Source organism: Silurus aristotelis (assembly GCF_946808225.1).
Source record: "Silurus aristotelis genome assembly, chromosome: 13".
NCBI classification, from domain to species: Eukaryota; Metazoa; Chordata; class Actinopteri; order Siluriformes; family Siluridae; genus Silurus; species Silurus aristotelis.
In genome coordinates, this window is record NC_139586.1 from 22,761,090 (window position 1) to 22,784,372 (window position 23,283).

General features: G+C 39.3%; 1 protein-coding gene across 4 annotated transcripts in view; it reads right to left on the reverse strand.

Moving 5' to 3' along the window:
• LOC310735889 (arf-GAP with coiled-coil, ANK repeat and PH domain-containing protein 2-like) overlaps positions 1-23,283 on the reverse strand; it is a 51,570-nt gene that overhangs the window by 20,895 nt on the left and 7,392 nt on the right. For 2 of the 4 annotated variants that reach the window (XM_083559151.1, XM_083559150.1), the window contains exons 2-9: positions 20,613-20,670; positions 16,587-16,706; positions 16,059-16,112; positions 11,612-11,670; positions 11,333-11,516; positions 7,126-7,170; positions 6,923-7,018; positions 4,025-4,099 (exon numbers count right to left, since the gene is read on the reverse strand). In XM_083559151.1, the coding sequence (XP_083415277.1) occupies positions 4,025-4,099; positions 6,923-7,018; positions 7,126-7,170; positions 11,333-11,516; positions 11,612-11,670; positions 16,059-16,112; positions 16,587-16,706; positions 20,613-20,670 (691 nt within the window). Of the gene's footprint in view, positions 1-4,024; positions 4,100-6,922; positions 7,019-7,125; positions 7,171-11,332; positions 11,517-11,611; positions 11,671-12,613; positions 12,758-13,594; positions 15,982-16,058; positions 16,113-16,586; positions 16,707-20,612; positions 20,671-23,283 lie in introns of those variants that run through there. The other 2 variants (XM_083559152.1, XM_083559153.1) reach the window with 2 other exon arrangements.

The window sequence follows — 23,283 nt, forward strand, 5'->3', positions numbered from 1 at the left end:
CTGGTCGGCGCTACAGAGCTCCGTCCACCAGAACAGCTAGGCACAAAAACAGATTTTTCTCCAGGCCATAATCAACATGAACATTTAAAATATTCATAACTACACATATATAACTGCGGTAAAGCGGGGGATGTGTGTGTGTGTGTGTGTGTGTGTGTGTGTGTGTGTGTGTGTGTGTGTGTGTGTGTGTGAGATATATATATATATAATATAAACGCAGTGGTCATGTAGCGCAGGTTATGGGAAACTTTTCGTTTAATAAAACTCTATTATACGTGATTATATCGTGATGTGATTTTCCTTGTCCCTGGAAAAACTGCCTGATATTTTCCACACACAAAATCCGTGTATTTATTGGCAGCTTTAAAAACGTGCTTTACTACATCCTCTACACTTTTCGAACACACTGTATATAAATATATAATGTAATAATGTCAGTGGGAATCATGGTGCTCCGTGTTTAGTTAAATAGACTAAACGGAGCATTTAGGCAAATTAATTGGCCTTAATGAAATTTTGTATTTGAATTACTGGAGTTACTCAAGAAATCATTACAGCCCAAGTACCAAACGCAATCCTTTTTACATGCAGAACATAAACGTTAAAATCAGAGTTTTCTCAGGAACATATAAAGTGGCAGATTGCAAGTCTGTTTAGTCTCTGTCTCGCACTTTGAGTGCATTTTCATTATTTTTACACTTGAAAACCTACACAACAATTCCAGGGGTATAAAAAAAAAAACAAAAAATAAATAAAAAACAATTAGCACAGTGTCACTGTGGCTACTCGCTCGGTACCGGATATAAGATTTGTTTTGTGCATCCTTTAAAACGCTAAAGAATCAATGGTTCACTTCCTGGTTAGCGGCTAAAGCTAGCACCATTGATTCTTTAGGGTTTTTTTTATTATTCTTTAGTGCTATTGATTCTAAATTCAATATTTTTTTTATTTGTCACAAACAGTTGCATGCAGGATACAACTTGAAGTGAAAAGAAAAGTTGAAGCCACTTCCTGGTTAGCGGCTAATGCTAGCGCTCTTGATCCTTTAGCGTTTTAAGTCCAGCTTCAAGAATTTCTCTTAAAAGGAGAAAATCCTGACAATGTAAAACATGCACTTACATACACATCTGCATTTCCCAAATAGGGTCTAACAAATGCAAACTATTCAATAATTATTTTCCCCCATTTAATTGTATTTATTTAATATTCAATTCAAATTCGATTTAATTGATTACTCAATTTATTCAATATAATAAAAAAAAGTATATTAATTTGAGTTATTACATTTTTATAAAATATTACAAAATATTATTTTACATATTACTTTAACAAAGCAGGCATTTTACAATTGTTTTACAAATTTAAACTGTGTAAATGCTGATGATCAGAAACATAAAAAACAAACAAACTGTGGTAATTAAATTAACATGCAATTTTTTTTATTTTTCATTTCTTGACTTAAACATTGAGGTAACGTAATATTGTGTAGCGTTACACACCATATATATATATATATATATACTTATTTGCAGCTGTATCATACAAATAAATAGTTTAAATATCATATATTGTGATTTCTGGATTTTTTTTTTTAGATTATGTCTCTCACAGTGGACATGCACCTACGATGAGAATTTCAGACCCCTCCATGATTTCTATGTGGGAGAACTTGCAAAATAGCAGGGTGTTCAAATACTTATTTTCCTCACTGTATATATATATACAGTGAGGAAAATAAGTATTTGAACACCCTGCTATTTTGCAAGTTCTCCCACATAGAAATCATGGAGGGGTCTGAAATTCTCATCGTAGGTGCATGTCCACTGTGAGAGACATAATCTAAAAAAAAAAATCCAGAAATCACAATATATGATATTTAAACTATTTATTTGTATGATACAGCTGCAAATAAGTATTTGAACACCTGTCTTTTGGCTAGAATTCTGACCCTCAAAGACCTGTTAGTCTGCCTTTAAAATGTCCACCTCCACTACATTTATTATCCTAAATTAGATGCACCTGTTTGAGGTCGTTAGCTGCATAAAGACACCTGTCCACCCCATACAATCAGTAAGAATCCAACTACTAACATGGCCAAGACCAAAGAGCTGTCCAAAGACACTAGAGACAAAATTGTACACCTCCACAAGGCTGGAAAGGGCTACGGGGAAATTGCCAAGCAGCTTGGTGAAAAAAGGTCCACTGTTGGAGCAATCATTAGAAAATGGAAGTAGCTAAACATGACTTGTCAATCTCCCTCGGACTGGGGCTCCATGCAAGATCTCACCTCGTGGGGTCTCAATGATCCTAAGGAAGGTGAGAAATCAGCCCAGAACTACACGGGAGGAGCTGGTCAATGACCTGAAAAGAGCTGGGACCACCGTTTCCAAGGTTACTGTTGGTAATACACTAAGACGTCATGGTTTGAAATCATGCATGGCACGGAAGGTTTCCCTGCTTAAACCAGCACATGTCCAGGCACGTCTTAAGTTTGCCAATGACAATTTGGATGATCCAGAGGACTCATGGGAGAAAGTCATGTGGTCAGATGAGACCAAAATAGAACTTTTGGGTCATAATTCCACTAAACGTGTTTGGAGGAAGAAGATTGATGAGTACCATCCCAAGAACACCATCCCTACTGTGAAGCATGGGGGTGGTAGCATCATGCTTTGGGGGTGTTTTTCTGCACATGGGACAGGGCGACTGCACTGTATTAAGGAGAGGATGACCGGGGCCATGTATTGCGAGATTTTTGGGAACAACCTTCTTCCCTCAGTTAGAGCATTGAAGATGGGTCGAGGCTGGGTCTTCCAACATGACAATGACCCGAAGCACACAGCCAGGATAACCAAGGAGTGGCTCTGTAAGAAGCATATCAAGGTTCTGGCGTGGCCTAGCCAGTCTCCAGACCTACACCCAATAGAGAATCTTTGGAGGGAGCTCAAACTCCGTGTTTCTCAGCGACAGGCCAGAAACCTGACTGATCTAGAGAAGATCTGTGTGGAGGAGTGGGCCAAAATCCCTCCTGCAGTGTGTGCAAACCTGGTGAAAAACTACAGGAAACGTTTGACCTCTGTAATTGCAAACAAAGGCGACTGTACCAAATATTAACATTGACTTTCTCAGGTGTTCAAATACTTATTTGCAGCTGTATCATACAAATAAATTATTTAAAAAAATCATACATTGTGATTTCTGGATTTTTTTTTTAGATTATGTCTCTCACAGTGGACATGCACCTACGATGACAATTTCAGACCCCTCCATGATTTTTAAGTGGGAGAACTTGCAAAATAGCAGGGTGTTCAAATACTTATTTTCCTCACTGTATATATATAGGAGAGAGAGAGAGAGAGAGAGAGAGAGAGAGAGAGAGAGAGAGAGAGAGAGAGAGAGTGAGAGAGAGAGAGAGAGAGAGTGAGAGAGAGAGAAAATTTGGCAGGTGCTCCTATTCAGAGTGACTTAACGTGATCTTTTTCATACAACTAAGCAGTTGAGGGTTAAGAGCCTTGCTCAAGAGCCTAGCAGTGGCAGCTTAGTGGTGGTGTAATTTGAACTCATGACCTTTTGATTAGAAGTCCACTAATCTTACCCACTGAGCTACAACTTCCCCAGTTATGTTGCGGTTTTAAACTTCCACAGAATGTTGAAGGATTTTGCTTGGTTTCACATTGAAGAAAATACCTGGACTTCTGACATTTGCCGTCAAAATGAAAAAAAAAAGATCCTACTTCCAGAGAAAAGGGAAGGAATAAAACTATATGCATGATCTCTACTTTAACTGAACAACCCACCAATACCAGAAAAGAACAGATAAAAAAATATTAGTATATAATATATACTATAATATATACAGTATATAGAATATAGAATATAGTGCACCTACATCTACACACTCCCATAATGTTTTTATTATTGTTTTCCTGGTTTTTGTGATGGTTGTTGCACTGGACAGATGGGAAGAAAGTTTTCGAGTGAGAGAAAGAGGCAGTGAGAAATAAGAGGACGGGTGAACGTTTACCTTTTGCTGAATAGTGGAGTGTTTTGTTTCCATGTCCCTCTTATTCTTCGCTGCATCGTTCATCAACTGCTCCAACTAAAACACACAATATATTAAAGTGTGTGAGTAAATCAGAGAGAGAGAGCGAGAGCGAGAGAGAGAGAGAGAGAGAGAGAGAGAGAGAGAGAGAGAGAGAGAGAGAGAGAGAGAAAGAAAGAGAGATAGAGAGAAAATAATCAACAAACATTTCCTTGGAAACTTCTTTAGTGTCTGAGTGAAATTGTGTTAAGACCATTTTTCTGCTTTATATAAATTAGATTAATATGAGAAATTTATCTCTCATGCCACTTATAGAAACGGTTAAAATCTTTTCTCTTGCTTTGGCGAGGTCTTAATTTAGGTGCGAGCATAAATGATCAAGATTCTTCCCTTTAGAAAAAAAGAAACTCCTGCTTGGGTAAGGCAAAGTCTCAGCATGGGCATAAAGATGGCCCAATCTCAGGCACACAGCTTAGACCCTCTTTCAATACAAGGACATTCTTGGACACAGGGGACAGTCCTCAGCATGAGCATAAAGAAGAGCCTGCTTGGGTAAGACTATGTCCCAGTGTATAAAGAAGCCACCACTTGAGCCCAATTTATTTTCTATAATAGAAAATACTATTCTATAAAAAACTATTATTTTCCTGCAAGGTGAGAGCTCAACTTAGGCAGGAGAATCCATGAGCGAGATGCCTCCTTTAGAACATAAAGAACTCTTGCTGGGTAAACAAAAAAAAGGAGCGCATCATGGGCCAAAAAAAACCACAGTATAATAATAATAAAGTAAAAAACTTAGTACATCAATCAGTGAAAGGAAACCACAAAAATACGATTAGCTAAAAAATGGTGTGTAATGTGTATACACACACACACACACACACACACACACACACTTACCTGTGGACAGCTTCTCCATGGCAGTCTACACAACCCCTGTACATTCTTCAGCTTCATAATGTACTCACTTACTCACAGCTCAACTCTGATCAAACACACTTCTGATGGCCTCAAACCCCAGATGTGATGTTAACTTCTCCACACTTGGGACTCTACTACAGCATACACTAACATTAAACTCTTTCTCGCTCTCCCTCACACACACACACTCAGTCTGGGAATACCCAGACTGGGAAGAACCAGTCATTCCTTTAGCCTTTACTTCCTCTTTCCAGTGGCAGGTTATTGTGCACGATCATAGAGTTGAAGCAAAAAATAATATTAAGCCACAAATCCATTCTTTATACTCACAAAGCTGTTAAATGACTTCAAACCACGGCTTATACACAACAAATCACACAGACATAAAAAAACTTATCTAGTCTTATAGACAGATTTATTTCAGGGCTTTTACTTAACACAAGTTCATAGTCTCTTTAATCAGTTTAGTAGAATCTGGAAATGTACCCAATGGCACTGATATTAATGCCCCTTGTTATAGTTAGGAGTTAATGGAGATACTTGTGGCAGTAAAAAAAAAAAGACCAGTAGGTTTGTGAGGTCATGTGCAACGTGACATCATCCGGTGGTTAAACTGTTTTCTGAAGTTCCCCATTTTCAGGTGTGAAAAGGCTTTTAAACTTTTTAAAAAACTTTCCGCATCTAAACAAGAATCCATTTCTTTTCACGTGCTACTGCATGCGACACGATGACGTAAAAGTGTCTATACCACAAACACCAGGGGAATCCTGGGATCCTGGATGGGATGCCGGTATACACACATACACCTACGGCCAAATTAGCGGCACCAAACCGGATAGTAATTGGACATTTTTATGTGCCAAACCTAGTGAAAGAGGTACCGTATTTTCCTGACTATAAGCCGCTACTTTTTTCCCACGCTTTGAACCCCGCGGCTTAAACAACGAAGCGGCTAATTTATGGATTTTTCCTGGGTTTTTTCCAGTTTCACAAACTTCAAGCCAAAAAACTGAGCCCCATAACATTAATGAAATTACCAAAATGGGTTCAGGTGAACCAATGAAACTCTTTATATTAAATCAGATGCGCTCCCACTAAATTGGGCCGCACCACATCATAAATATGGATGAGGCTCCTCTGACGTTTGACCTGCCGCTCACTCGGACTGTCAACAGGAAATGCGAATCATTCGTCACGCTGAAAACAACCGGGCATGAAAAACCGCACTTCACCTGTGTTCTGAGCTGCACGGCATCAGGAGAAAAACTTCACCGATGGTGATTTGTAAACGCACAATGATGCCAAAAAAAAAACTCTCTAAAGAGAAATAGTTGTGAAAGGAAGGAGGAAGACAGTAAACAATGACTTTCTTGGTAGGCTACTGTTTAGATACAAGCCGTGTAACAGACAGTGTCTTTTGTTAAAGCCTGTGTAAAGTTTATTAGTTTCAGTGTAGACACCTGCGGCTTATAGACAGGTGCGGCTTATTTATGTTCAAAATAAAAATCTTTGTCAAATTCAGTGGGTGCGGCTTATATTTGGGTGCGCTTAATAGTCCCGAAAATTACGTTAGTTGTTAGCCAATACCCAGTACAAACCAATATACCATTAAAAACAAAAACACCAAGAAATAGAGTTGTAATCTTTTTCGTACAGAAAAAGTTTAAAGAGACTTGACAAAAATGTAATTATAATTTTCAACAATATTACTCACATAAAAGATTTTTTTTGATTGTTTTGGGAAACAGCCAATTAGAGTACATTTGTCCAAAATCACACTATGGTCATATGTGAAACATATTGAAATGTTCAGGGAGTTCAGATCCTACTGGAGGAATCCAACAACCTGCCTAAAGCAATTAAAATACGTCCCCATTCACACAGTATTTTTCAGCTCTGTATCTTAAATATGTTTAAATGAAGCGGATTTGAAGACAGAGAGAAGAAGCTCCACCGTACCTGCCCCCCGAGGTGCCTCATTATAGGGTGAAGTTCACTGAACAGGTCGTAACCTTGGTGAAAGAAGGTCAGGTGGGCGTACATGAAGGACAACATCTAAATAATAAAAAATAGACGTTATAAAAAACACAAACACATGCATGCGTTTGCATAAAGGTACTTTCTTAATCTTATATTCGTTATTAAAGAGTAAATATACTTGCCGATTTAAGGATTTCTGATTGTCTCTTGGACTGCAGAAGATTAATCTATAAAGAGAGAAAATATGTGACTGTTACATCCTCAATATGACGTACAAACATGCGCACAAAATAAATTAAAAATAAAACAACAACAACAAAAACCCTGTCATTTTACAGAGAAAACAGATAGAAACTGAAAGTGCTTACAGGGACTCCTTCAATAAACTATAAAGGTTTTAGCTTGAAATTTATTCAACAGTCCAAACAAGATTGATTTCTAAGCCCCCTCATGGTTATGGTGTCTTTTTTCTTTCTTTTGTGCGTGTGTGTGTGTGCGCGTGTGTGTTTTAAAGATAAATAGATAGAGAGAGGCGGATGAGGGATGAAGGGTGAAAGTGAGAATTATATCTAATTTGCCTCTCAATTGTTCCATGACTTTAATTCTAAATATAAAGGGTCCATATTTACAATGGATCACTGTTTACCATGGCGAATTACGGTTCCGTTCCAAAACCGCCCGCGATAACGGAAAAACCGCCATAAACGGAGCCCCCCCACCTAAATTTTTTTTTTTTATTTTGCATTTTTTTTTTATTGTTTTAGCTGTAAATCCTCCTCCCACACCCTTTAAACACACACAGAAAATTTTCCAGAATTTAGAGAGTTAAATTTAGTGTAAATTAGTAGAAATACAGTACATTTTTTTTGGGAGGACATGTACTCTACAGTATACAGCAGTAGTTTCTCTGCTTGCTTACGGGTTGACGTGTCCCATGACGAAAAAAAGGGGCTGAGTAACAGATACATATTGCTGCATTCTTTACTTTCTGTACTGTATTATCATTTTACTTAATTAATTATATTATAAATTATATTTTAATTAATAAAGTTCATTATTTCAACATGAAACTCAATCAAAACAATTCCCTATAAAGTTTTTTGGTTTATGGTGTTATCTGAGAGAACCCGGGAAAATCAGCCAAACAAATGAGTTATCTTGCAAATGCAATTCCGCGATAAGTCGGGGGCGCGAGATTCCAACCGATGTACCTTATGCTTTTCCACCAAACATCAAAATTTTGTTCATGCAATTCTTTGTTTAGGCACTGATCCCATTCTGACTGGCATTTATTTTTGGTGAATGCATTTAATGTTGATCTCAGATCTGTGAAAGGTATAAAGCATTTCACTGGGTCTGTAGATAATTATTTTTTGGGGGTTTTGTCTGCTACCAGAGGTTCCTGTGTGTCCACGTACCGAGCAGGAAAAAATTATACAAAAATTTTGATCCAAGAGATGATAATTTGATTAAAATATTCACAATTGTTGGGTGGTCAGTTTTTATACATTCCAGTGCTTCAAGACACGATTTTAAGTAATTTATGAGAGTGGGATTTAAAAAAGAAATTTTATACATATAAATATATTAAATCCCGCTTGCAAAGTATAAATAATAAACTTCAATGCGAACAATAGAGCTTTTGCTTCTGCAAAAACACCTGCAAAGCTCCAGCTTACTAGAAGAAGCTTTGCAGGTGTTTTTGCAGAAGCAAACGCTCTATTGTCACTGCAGCCCTTCACCAGTCGGGGCTTTATGGCAGAGTGGCCCGACGAAAGCCTCTCCTCAGTGCAAGACACTAAAAAACACCCGAAGGACTCCAAGATGGTGAGAAATACGATTCTCTGGTCTGATGAGACCAAGATAAAACTTTTTGGCCTTAATTCTAAGCGGTATGTGTGGAGAAAACCAGGCACTGCTCATCATCTGTCCAATACAGTCCCAACAGTGAAGCATGGTGGTGGCAGCATCATGCCGTGGGGGTGTTTTTCAGCTGCAGGGACAGGACGACTGGTTGCAATCGAGGGAAAGATGAATGCAGCCAAGTACAGGGTTATCCTGGACGAAAACCTTCTCCAGAGTGCTCTGGACCTCAGACCGGGCCGAAGGTTTACCTTCTAACAAGACAATGACCCTAAAATAAAGAAAGAGTGGCTTTACAACAACTCCGTGACTGTTCTTGAATGGCCCAGCCAGAGCCCTGACTTAAACCCAATTGAGCATCTCTGGAGAGACCTAAAAATGGCTGTCCACCAATGTTTACCATCGAACCTGACAGAACTGGAGAGGACCTGCAAGGAGGAATGGCAGAGGATCCCCAAATCCAGGTGTAAAAAAAAGGTTGTTGCATCTTTCCCAAAAAGACTCATGGCTGTATTAGATCAATAGGGGGCTTCTACTTAATACTGAGCAAAGGGTCTGAATACTTAGGACCATGTGATATTTAAGTTTTTCTTTTTTTTTTTAAATCTGCAACAATGTCAACAATTCTGTGTTTTTCTGTCAATATGGGGTGCTATGTGTACATTCATGAGGAAGAAAAATGAACTTAAATGATTTTAGCAAATGGCTGCAATATAACAAAGATTGAATGTGTGTATACAGTGAGGAAAATAAGTATTTGAACACCCTGCTATTTTGCAAGTTCTCCCACTTAGAAATCATGGAGGGGTCTGAAATTGTCATCGCAGGTGCATGTCCACTGTGAGAGACATAATCTAAAAAAAAAATCCAGTAATTCCAATATATGATTTTTAAACTATTTATTTGTATGATACAGCTGCAAATAAGTATTTGAACACCTGTCTTTCAGCTAGAATTCTGACCCTCAAAGACCTGTTAGTCTGCCTTTAAAATGTCCACCTCCACTACATTTATTATCCTAAATTAGATGCACCTGTTTGAGGTTGTTAGCTGCATAAAGACACCTGTCCACCCCATACAATCAGTAAGAATCCAACTACTAACATGGCCAAGATCAAAGAGCTGTCCAAAGACACTAGAGACAAAATTGTACACCTCCACAAGGCTGGAAAGGGCTACGGGGGAAATTGCCAAGCAGCTTGGTGAAAAAAGGTCCACTTTTGGAGCAATTATTAGAAAATGGAAGAAGCTAAACATGACTCTCAATCTCCCTCAGACTGGGGCTCCATGCAAGATATCACCTCGTGGGGTCTCAATGATCCTAAGGAAGGTGAGAAATCAGCCCAAAACTACACAGGAGGAGCTGGTCAATGACCTGAAAAGAGCTGGGACCACCGTTTCCAAGGTTACTGTTGGTAATACACTAAGATGTCATGGTTTGAACTCATGCATGGCACGGAAGGTTCCCCTGCTTAAACCAGCACATGTCCAGGCACGTCTTAAGTTTGCCAATGACCATTTGGATGATCCAGAGGAGTCATGGGAGAAAATCATGTGGTCAGATGAGACCAAAGTAGAACTTTTGGGTAAAAATTCCACTAAACGTGTTTGGAGGAAGAAGAATGATGACTACCATCCCAAGAACACCATCCCTACTGTGAAGCATGGGGGTGGTAGCATCATGCTTTGGGGGTGTTTTTCTGCACATGGGACAGCGCGACTGCACTGTATTAAGGAGAGTATGACCAGGGCCATGTATTGCGAGATTTTGGGGAACAACCTCCTTCCCTCAGTTAAAGCATTGAAGATGGGTCGAGGCTGGGTCTTCCAACATGACAATGACCCGAAGCACACAGCCAGGATAACCAAGGAGTGGCTCTGTAAGAAGCATATCAAGGTTCTGGCATGGCCTAGCCAGTCTCCAGACCTAAACCCAATAGAGAATCTTTGGAGGGAGCTCAAACTCCGTGTTTCTCAGCGACAGGCCAGAAACCTGACTGATCAAGAGAAAATCTGTGTGGAGGAGTGGGCCAAAATCCCTCCTGCAGTGTGTGCAAACCTGGTGAAAAACTACAGAAAACGTTTGACCTCTGTAATTGCAAACAAAGGCTTCTGTACCAAATATTAACATTGACTTTCTCAGGTGTTCAAATACTTATTTGCAGCTGTATCATACAAATAAATAGTTAAAAAATCATACATTGTGATTTCTGGATTTTTTTTTTAGATTATGTCTCTCACAGTGGACATGCACCTACGATGACAATTTCAGACCCCTTCATGATTTCTAAGTGGGAGAACTTGCAGAATAGCAGGGTGTTCAAATACTTATTTTCCTCACTGTATGTATATTTTATATATATATATATAGAGAGAGAGAGAGAGAGAGAGAGAGAGAGAGAGAGAGAGAGAGAGAGAGAGAGAGAGAGAGAGAGAAGAGAAAGAGAAAGAGAAAGAGAGAGAGACACTAACAACTCTAATAAACTGCTCATCTGAATCCTGGCATGCGGCAGGGTGGCGTTTTACCTGGAGGACGTAATCCAAGACAATATGGCGGAAGCACTTGCGTGTAGCACTCAGGATGCCATTGGCTTCATCCACCTCGTGGGGTTTATTTCTGGGTGCCTGCGAGTTCTTGATCAGTGCCGCCTCGTTCTCCTCGCTCACTTTATCAAACTGCTTCTTCGACTCCTTAAACCTGCGCAGGTCCCTTAAAAAACATACAAACGAATGGAAATACATTAGTGATCAATAATATTTATTCAATTTAATCATCAATGGTGAGTGCAGAGTTTCAATTCTTACTCTTTAACAAACATCTGAAGCTGTGATTTGATTGAGCGCTGGGCCTGGTCAAATAAAATCTGTAAACAGAGAGAGATGGGTCAGTCAAGATGGGTCAAGATGGGTTTTTGTTTACAATAAACAACCAAACAGGCTTAACCCTGGAACCAGTATCTCTTACTGCACAACAAAAAGTCCACAGATTGGAGTCAGACTTGATTGAAGTCAAATTTACATTTATGGCATTTAGCAGACGCCCTTATCCAGAGCGACTTACAACTGAGCAGGTGAAGATTAAGGGCCTTGCTCAAGAGCCCAGCAGTAGCAGCTTGGTGGTGCTGGGATTTAAACCTATGACCTTCCAATCCAGAGTCAAATGTCCAGGAAGTGGTGACAACGGTCTTTTTCAGGCTGGTTAAGTAAATTGTTTGGTGTACAATGATATGTGGATTAGGAGTTAACCCTGGACATTTGGTTCTGCAGTGAGGACTGGGACACTGTCCTTACAATACTTTTTTTTTTTTTCTGTGTAAAAAAAAAAAGAAATGTCCTTACAAATTCAATGTGTGTGTCAAAGCTCTGTGCATACAATTTTGTTAAATTCATAAACAAAACAAAAGAAATGATCACAGGACAAAACATTTATAAGCACAATTTAATTTTATAGATGGTCTCAATTTAAACATACACAAGAAAACTCAGCTAATCAATTGTGACAGAATTCAGGAACATACTGAGAGTCATGGCGAACGAAAGAGTGATATTTTAAATAAATAAATAAATAAAACGCAGCAGCCATGTTAATCGGTTCTGCTTTGAAAACCGCAACCTTTCCGACTTTGCAGTGTAGTCCTAAAATATTTACGAACTTTAATTAGACTTCTTTACTGCTGAACAGACGGAATGTTTCACACAATGTACAACAGACACATATTTCAGTTGACCAGGCTTTGACTGTTCGCTTGTATACGTTCAGTTCGCTACACATCTGCCGAGATCAACACTTTCCAGAGAAACCCCCACTGTGCTGATTCTCAATAGATCTTCTTTGGTCGAGATGTGCAGACTGCTTCTGGTGGGGTTTCTGATGCGGCGGGCACCCGGAATCCCGCACAGTGCAGAAGATGAAGGCGCGATCGGCATCATCATGACAAGATGCAGCATGTTCTGGAAAAACAGCAAAAACTGTAGTTTTTCTTTTTAATTAAAAATGGTCAACATGCACATTACCTTTTGTACTAGATTACACTGATGGATGATGTTTGCCGAAAGCTGCTGTAAAACATCTTGAAATGTCATACAAGTGTTCTCAGACTTGAACTTTGTCTATCGGAAAATCGAACCCAATGAAAGAACGCAGTTAACAACACCTAATAACATCTATTTTGAATATAATAGTAACAATTTGCATTTTTTTCTGATAACCTTAACTTGCGCACTGCCATCGTCTAGTAGGAGTCTATTTTCTGACCATGTGCCATGGTAAAATATTTTGTAACAAATCATCTGAAGGCTAATATGGCCACCGGCCAACTGCGTTTCTTAGACTAGATTAGAAATACAATGCATCATATTTGTTTCATATAAAAATAACACTTTGTAAAATAAGAAAAATCCGCACGCATTGCAGTTACGGTTCTTTATCTTATTACTAGTCTTGTATCTCACTACTGTAATCTTAACAAACCTGAAATGTGACCTCATTCATTTCCTGCCCTTAATGATAAGCAAAAACAAAACTGGGAAAGCATACCACCATGCTTAGGTCTTTCATGCATTTCCTCAAAACTGTAACTGTCTTCTACTCCCTGGGGATGAATGAGGTCATACTATGGAAGGACACGACTAAATGTATGCAGCTCTTGAAGGATGACCAGGAAATAACAAGCACAGAGTATTCGTTTCTTTTTTTTCTTTTTTTTTTTTTACATTATCTTCTTTATCTAACAACATTATTATTTATTTTTTTTTGTAAAGAAGAATATACTTTATTATGAAACATACCTTCTTTGGACCTTCTTAAGCCAGTTCTCAATTGATTTTTTATTTTATTTTTTATCAGATACAAGAACTGTACCGAATGCTCTGTGGATGTGTGAAATCCATCTTGTGCCCTCCACACTAGAAGGAGTGCAAACACAGCAAGCTGTTCTGCAAGCAGATCCAAATCTTGGCTTGACTTGGCTGAAATGTGTCTTCTCAAACTAGATGAAGGAGATCTTTACGCTTTGGATACCATTGGCTTCAATTGTTTTTTTCCCCATTTATTTTTTTACTGCAGGCTGAGAAACACCAACACTTACCTAGGCAACGAAAACACACATTTTTCATTATGATCCTGCAAATTAAGCTTAAAAGTACAAAAAAAACAACATTTTTACCAGATATTTATAGAATTCATTTCTTTTTTTTTATATTGCAAACAGAAGTAAAGTTACGTGTTTTTAACACAAAAAATAAATAATACAAAATATAAAAAAATTATAAACAAAAACACTAATTAATGTGGACTAAAGTGAATTAAACATGCTCTTTCTAAAAAGCTTATATTTACAGATACATCATCTGCACCAAATGCAAGGTATGTTTCTATCCAGTCAGGGGTGCCATGGAATACCCACGCAAAAAGTGTTATACTCTTACTATAACACATTGAACATTTCTGTGACCTTTGTTAAAAGGCACAACAAAAATCAAGGGCGATTATAACGATTATCATCTTGGTGACATTGATAGTTTAAACAAACCGGCTATAATAAATATACCATTTTCCTGAACACCACCAATTACTTGTGATTTACTTTGGAGCACAAACTTTTAACTAATTGATCTTCTACCCCCTAATTTAAAATAAAAATTATGCATTTGCAAGCGACCTGTATAATACATGCTCTTAGAGCTACAAACTAGACAATTAAATAAATAACAACAGTTGTACTTACCCTTATTGTAGGCTTGTAGTATCTGTTGGTCGACTAGATGAGATCCTTGCCGTCTTCTACTAAATGAACTATTTTACACGCCGTTTTGGAGAGGCCTGTGTCTCCGGCAATGTAAACCCTGTGCTCTCAGCAAGCTTACCCCTGATGTCTTCAGCAAAGTACCATTTTTGCATATCTGTTGTCATATGTAGGGTTGATGTTCACAGTTTTACCAGTCCAAATTGGTTGATGATCACATTTAATTTAATGTGCAATGTTCAAGTAGATTTTTAAATGTTTGTAAATTTGCAAGGATTATTTGTTTGCCTGTTAGTGGCTGCCTAAATTGTTTTAGGATTATTAGGATGCGCGCACACACACACACACACACACACACACACACACACACACACACACACACACACACACACACACACACACACACACACACAGGTGTAACTTTGTGGCCACCTGCCCAATATTGTGTTGGTCTCCCCTTTGCTGTCAAAACAGTCCCGACCCATTGAGCATTAACTTAATAATTTCAGCTACAGGAGCTCATTTGTTGGACCTCATTTTTGGCCTTTTAGTCAAGCATCAGTGTTTTGAATCTGATACGTGCAGCTACTGGAAGCCAGTGAAGGGAGCGCAGCAGTGGGGTGGTGTGGGAAAACTTGGACTGATTGAACACAAGTCGTGCAGCTGCGTTTTGGATCATTTGCAGTGGACGAATAGCGTTCAGGGGAAGACCTGCCAGCAGAGAGTTGCAGTAATCAAGTCTTGAAATGACAAGAGACTGAACAAGCACCTGGGCAGCCTGTTTGGACAGAAATGGTCGAATCTTTCGGATGTTATAGAGAAGAAATCCACAAGAACAAGCAACATTAGCGACATGTGGGAAGAAGGACAGTTCATTGTCCATAGTTACCCCAAGGTTACAAGCAGTGGCTAAAGGGGAGAGCAGAGAGTCATGAAGTGTTATTTGGAGATCTTGACCTGGAGATGAATCACCTGGGATGACCAGCAGTTCTGTTTTGCTGGGGTTGAGTTCTATCTGGTCATTTGCACCGTTCACAAATAACATTTCACAGTCTCGCACTGTAATTTTCGGCTGCAAAAGTAACTAAAACCGTCGCATTTTAGAGCCCTGCGTGTATGTAACCGCAATGCTTGTGCTCTTGACATCAGGTTCTTGGTTTCATGCATTGAGAACTCTAACTGGACTCAGCTGTTTTTACTGCATGTCTAAAGCCTGACTCATTTCACTGCATGCACGCTAATCACACACTTCACCAGCAGCACACGGTTTCTCCTCTCTGATTCTTAGGCTTATCATCACTTCTGTAACTCAGAGGTTAAAATAAATCAATCTAATAAATCAATCAATCAATCAATAAAATCACACCAGGACAGAGGTAGAAATGTAAAGTCTGTCCCTCTCTCTCTCTCTCTCCCCCTCCCTCCCCCTCACACACACACACACACACACACACACACACACACACACACACACACACACACACTCAATCTTGCTCTGGTTCTCTTACTGTGTGGTAGTTGGTCATCTCCTGTAGGCTCTCAGCAAACTTTGTCAGACTCGACTGTGGAGGAAAAAAGATTAGAGCTGATCTCTGTTCTTTATAACACACGACAGCATTGTACTGAATTCTGGATTGTGTCAGAATATGTTTAGCAACTCAGCTTGTTTTTATGCATTGTCTATAGTGTAGGCCAGATGCTCCATATAAACAGATAAAAAAATCCTAGCATTAGTGCTTTGTAACAGTTAAAAGTAAGGTTGTACATTTAAGGTTTCCCAACATCTTCGGGAGTTTACACTTTCTGATTCCAAGTAACACGCATACTTTCTGTCTTATTATCTTCCACAGAGATCCTAGTAAGTGAAAGACTGTTTATAGCCGCTACACTGTAAGTGAGAACAAAAACTTGTTTTGCTGAGAATTAAAAGTAAACATGGAAAGATAAAATGTGTCGTTCTTTAATAAACAAAACTGTTGTCTGTTTTTGGAGTAAAAATCAATGGTTTTAAACTTTTTTGAATGAATGCTCCTCACCTCTATGACCTCGTCTTCAGCTGACTGCTGTGCTAATTCCCGGATGCCACTGACAAACTGCTTGTTGGCTGTGACGTACGCTTTTCCAGCGTCGATCATCCCAATGCACAGCTTCACCACCTGAAAAACAAACAAAAAATGCTCGGAGGGGTTTTGCTTTTCTGTGCCGCGTTTCTCTCATATTCAGTATAGCGATCGGGATGTTTGGATTTCAGGTGATAAATTAAACCCGACGTGGAGAAAGTTTTTGCAGACGAAATTTCGGCATTACATGTTTTGCACATCGCTATCCGTGGGTCTTTCTCAGATATTCTCAGACTGAAATACATCCACGCCGCAGACATGTTGCTTCAGACATGCACGTGCAGGCAGCGGTTTCTGTTTGCGTCATCACAACAAACCGTTTCGGCCGTGTTGTTTCGGTGATCAAAGTCGAAAGCCGAAAACACAATGATACTGTCAGTGTTTATTGTGTCAGCTTTGCTCCCTCTACTGAAGGTGGAGGAGTTATATGGTTTGATAGCCCCTCGTAGTAAAGATCTCCTGTGGCGTTCTTGACTTCGGTGGTGTCTTGACTCCACAATTGTATGCAGGGGGTGTGCTGTACTGTCATGGATACTGGGAAGTTTCCTCATCATTCTCCTCTCAGACACCTCAACCAGAGGCTCCAGCTCTCACAGAGCCTGCTTTCCTGATAAGCTTGTTGAGTCTGTTGGCATCAGCGGTCTTCACCCTGCTACCCCAGCACACTACAGCGTAGATGACGACACTGGCTACCACCAAGTGGTAGAACATCTGCAGCATGGTTCTACAGGTGTTAAAGGACCTGAGTCTCTGGAGGAAGTACAGGCGACTTAGCCCTTCTACAGAAGTTGCTAAATGACGAATGAATATGACACGCTTTAGTGCCACTGTCCAGAAAGACGATTAAGCTGAAGACAAAGTGGTCACTGAGAAGTTTAATAGGAATACAGCAACCACAAGAGAGAGCTCCAAAGACTGCGAAAATGACGAAGGATTTTTGCATGAGCTGGTTGATGAATGATCACAGTGATCTATTGTTAGATCATCATCATATAATCGGACATTGGCCTAAATATCTGGCCAAATGTAAGATTTCTGATTAAGCATATATCAGTGTCTGATATAAGTCTGTTTAAAGATTTCCTGAGAGAGGAAATTGAATCAGTACACAGCTTTTAAAGCGTCTGGTCTTTTTTTTTTCGTCTGCAGCTTCATCCTGGCACTGTCTCGTTACACAGACTCAATAATAACACGCTCACTATTAGATCCTTCCTCTTCTTACTTAAAGGGGAGTGGTAGCTCAGCGGTTAAGGTGTTGGGTTACTGATCGGAAGGTCGGGGGTTTAAGCCCTGGTAATGCCACGCTGCCACTCTTGGGCCCTTCAGCAAGGCCCTTAACCCTTTTTATGGCTGACCCGGACCCCTGATGCAGCTTCTGAGCAAGCTTGAATATATACGAAGAAAGAATTTCACTGTGCTGTAACGTATATGTGACAAAGGCTATTCTATAGTGGTTAAACCATTGGATCTTGAACTTCTAATCAGAAGGTTGTGAGATTCCCAGGACCATCAAACTACCACTGTTGTGCCCTTAAAAAAGTTCCATAATCCTGAACTGCTCAGTTGGATGCCATCATTTTAAGTTGCTCTGGATAAAGGCAGCTGAATGCCATTCATTTTAACAGAATATAATGCAACTTGTTTTGTTATGTCTCATTTTCTGCTTTTCAATACTCCTTGAATGGGAGACTTCCTCTTGAGACCATTGCGAGCATGACTGCTCTCTTTTTTGCAAATCTGAAATCACTTCTGTTCAAGCTGTATCGTTGGTTTGATTGCTGTAAGAAAGTGTTTTGGCTGTCCATTGCCTCCCTGCGTAATGTGATTCAAACATGCAGGATATTCCAAATTAGTTTTTCTTTGTGACCAAATCTGAACTGGACCTACAAAAATGCTGGATGGGAAACAAAACGTTTTTAACAAGTTATTTATATAATTTTCAATCATTTATTTAGCACTGGCTCTTTGTGCACTTCAACTATTGTGCTGTTGAATTATTCAAGGCATTATATTAATTTAAAAACTATTTATTTATTTATTTATTTTGGTGGCAGTCTACACAGGTTCTTATCCCAGTTGTCACTGTTCCCGGGTGTATGGAGGAGGGTTTATGGAAAGGCTAATTTCAGAAACGTGTCCCTCCTCCTCATCTTCCTGTTCTTTGAGATCTGAAAGAATATCCTTCCTTGGCATGAAGGGGGAAGTGAGAATGTGAGTCATTCGAACCTTTTAAACAATAAGCTGCTCTGAACAGCTCAGCGCTCACTCGACGACTTTCGCTTCTGCTTTGCTTGATCTCTTGCTGAAATGCTCTCTCCACTTCCTCTCAAAACCTTTTATTTATCGATAATTCGTTATTTCATTACAAAATACAAAGACAAGGGAGGGGTCAACATGGCTGGAGCTATGGAGAAGAGCATTTTTACTCCGACAGCTTTTATTCGAATATAACTGAAGCAAACTGAAATGTCAGATTAAAAAAATAAGTGCAAGCAGACTCGAGAAATAAGTCATATTTTAAAAATGTGACTGGTGGACCCCAAGCGCCAAGCCTGCTGCAGTATGTGAGCCAGTAGAGGAACATGGGTGTGGTTATACATGCTTTATTACACAATGTACAGTGGAGTTCTAATGGTAGGTAAAGGAAGTGGCCAGATCCCAGTGCTCCACATCAGTAACACCTGTTTGTGCACAACCCACAGCACTTCATGCTAGTTTTCAGCGACGATGCTTGTTGCTACTGAGAACCAGTGATGGATGAAGTGCACAAACCATTAACTTGAGTAAAAATAGATACACAAGGTAAAATTTGACTATATAATTACTAGAATGTTTTTATACAGTCACAAGACTCTTTGTTTAATCAACTCAGTTTATGGGAAAGGACTTTAATGTTACTCTTAACACACCAATTTATTAATAGAATGATATTAATTAGTGTTTGATAGTCAAACACTAATTGATATCTATTCAAATTATCATGAGCCCAAAACCTATTTTTGAGCTATTTAAAAGAAATTGTGTAAATAATGCTTGCTGGTGAACTGATGCTGAATGTTTGTTGGTAATAAGTGGATACCACTAAATGCCAATCAAAACAGGTTCAAAACAGCACATGCTCGACCCTGATTGGTGGCTTGCTGGGTGACTGACAAGTTAAGTTTTTATCCACTCATAAATACAAAGGAACGACTGATTTCACCACTGCTGAGAACTGATGAAGACCTGCACACTTTTTATTCGTGTGTATGATCATACGAGCTACAACCCTAATTCTTATAAAGATGGAACACTGGGCAAAAAGTAATTAAAACAGAATGCAATGATCTGCTGTTTAAAAGGTTATTTTGAATTTGATGGCTGCAACAAGTCTCAAAAAAGTTGGGACAGGTCCATGTTTACCATTGTGTAGCATTATGTCTTCTGTCCGTATATATCTGGGAACTGAGGAGACCGAAGTTTTGCAAGAGGAATATTGTTCCATGTGTGCCTGATACAAGAGTTTAGCTGCTCAACAGTTCTGGGTGACCTTTGTTGTATTTTTCGTTTCATGGCGTGCCAAATGTTTTCAAATGGTGAAAGGTCTAAACTGCAGGCAGGCCACTTCAGCACTCAGACTCTTCTACTACAAAGTCATGCTATTGTAATAGAAGCAGTATGCAATCGCTTTTGCTCAAATTTAATTGTTGCTCTGAAACCTGTATATGCACGTTTGTTGCCCCGTCCCAAATTTTTCAACACGTGTTGCAACCATCAAACTTTATATTCCCTTAAAATGGTACATTTCATCAGTTTAAACAAACAATATGTTTTCTATGTTCTATTGTCAATAAAAATGGACAAAGCAAAACAGCACACAGAGCTCCGCCCACCCGAGCCTATTCAACAGTGATGCCTTTTGTATAATAAATGTGCTGCTGTTGTAGGATATCCTAAACTCACCTTATCTAATTTAGACTCCAGCTCACACACATCTCCTTCCACTTCCTCAATGGTGGCCCTGAGGGAGAAAAAAAACAGTTTTAAACAAAAAATTTTCCTTCTTGTGAAAAAGTAACAGATGAGTGATAATGTCCTCCTATGTAAATAATAATGAAGCAGAAATCAGACCATGAATCACCAAACACATGACAAACATTTCAATATGCAATGTCTTGTGCAGGGTGGAGTTTAAGTTTGCTGATGGATTAGTGTCAAAATAAACGAACGAATAGGCAAATAAAAAAATTGCTATAGTGCCTTTGATGTCTGTGACCTCATCTAAACAAACCATCACATACTTTTATGAGTTTGAAAACTCATTTTTCTCTACGTTCTGGCCTTCCATCCACACTTAGATGCGGTTTTTAGTGGAAGAAAACAGAACTTGCTCACCAAAGCGGATACATTCGAAAACGGACTGAAAATGGAGGCTTTCGAAAAAGACGCCGCAATCTTAGTCATGTTACGCGCGAAAATGGCGCAGGTCGAATCGTTTTAAGTTTTGCGCAGTAAAGGGATGTGAGCATTTTTTGTGGATGAGCAACTTTTGGAAAAAGATTGAAAACGATAGCGTGGGTGCGGAGCTTTTTTAGACGAAAACGCCATTTTCAAAATGATCGGCTTAGCGTAGGCGTAGCCTGAGTATAAACTAAGCTCTACTAATAATAACCACAACAACAAGCAGTACGAAGTGTGAAGCAAAATCGACTGGTATGAAGTGCTGTGTTTAACATTTATAGAGGGAGTCTCCGAACATCCCCGTACAGAAAACATCAACGATTACACAGTGTGTCAGGTGTTCCTATTAAAACATAACACATTAGAATAACCACATGCATTTGAATGAGTCACAGCTGGTTGTTACAGAAGATTAATCATCGGTTTACAAGCACACACGCGCACACACACACTTACATACAATTTCTCTTCTTCACACACATATGGACACTCGCATACGGTCAACCTGTTTTTGAGAATGTGTGATTCAGAAACTCTAATGTGTGGATAGCAGAGTACTTGTGCAATAACATTTCCCATTAATAGCAGGTAACTACATTTCGGCCCATAAACAAAATCAATAATTCAACGCCCTATAGTTCAGCTTACAAGAATCAGGCATAACATTATGACCGCCTGCCTAATATTGTGTTGGTCCCCCTTTTACTGTTAAAACAGACCCGACCCGTTGAGCATCAACAGCATTAACTTCTTCAGTAATTTGAGCTACAGAAGCGCGTCTGTTGGATCGGACCACATGGACCAGCCTTCGCTCCCTACATGCATCAATGAGCCATGACCCTGATGCCGGTTCACCACTGTTTTACCAGATACTGACCACTGCAGACTGGGAACATCCCATAAGAGCTGCAGTTTTGGAGATGCTCTGACCCAGTCGTCTAGCACACAATTTGTTTCCTGTCACACTCACTCAAATCCTTACGCTTGCCTATTTTTCCTGCTTCTAACACATCAGCTTTTAGGACAAAATGTTAACTTGCTGCCTAATAAATCCCACCCACTAACAGCGATAATCAGAGTTAATGTTATAATGCCATAATGTTAAGCCTGATCAGTGTACAATGCATTTAATATGGACCCCATTTCATTCTTCGATTCATGTTCAAACACAGTGTTGCCGTCAGTATGATGATAGAAACTGCACCATAGACAAAAATGCTTTTTTAAGTGACTGATTCATCAGTTGATTGCACGTGAGCAAATCCCTCCAACAGGGTAGTCCAGATTTTAAAGAATCACAATGAACATGTTGAAGCCCAAGAAAGTGAGGTGGTAGCTTCCTAGTTAAGACATTGGACTTTAGATCCAGGAACAAGTTTGGAGCATGGCCTTTAACCTCATAGCTGCTCAGTTGTATAAATGTAAGTTCGCTCTGGATACGGGCGTCTGCCAAATGCCTTAAATGTAGCTGAGCATGCTCTCTGAGAGGGAGAGGCACATTCTCCTTCCTTCTACAAACATTAGCTAATCATATGCATATGTGAGCTATGTATGTGGATGAGAGTGAAAGTGAAAGAATGTTGCATCTTCTTAAGTTGCTTTCACATAATTGATAAGACAAATGAGTGTATATGCAGTAAATCGTCATCCCCCCACTCGTAGCTGCTCAGTTGCCGCTTCATCCAATTATCAGCAATATATTAAACATAATTTTCTTTATGCACCAATTTAGCTACTGCGTGTAACAGAACACATGCAGATGACAGCTGTACAGTGGTAACACACACACACACAGTACTTAAATAGAACATACACTAAATCATGTCTGTTAGTTCTGTTAAGTCCGGATTCTGAAGCGAACAGACACGGCCTCGCGTATATGCTCCGAGTTTTCCGATCTTCTGCTTTGTAAAGTGATAATAGATTTGATGTTTGAATTTTTTTTACAGAACAGTGAACAGTTAATAACTCGCACCTGAACGTTTTCAACATGGACGAGATCCTAGATGATGAGATGCAGTGCGTTTCTGGTTTTATGTTTAAGGTGGGGTTCTGTGGTTAAGATGTTGGACTTCTGATCAAAAGGTTTAGAGTTCTAATCCCAGCACCACCAAGCTGCCACTTCTGTTTACAAACACAAACTATACTACTAAACAAATAATAATAAAAACAA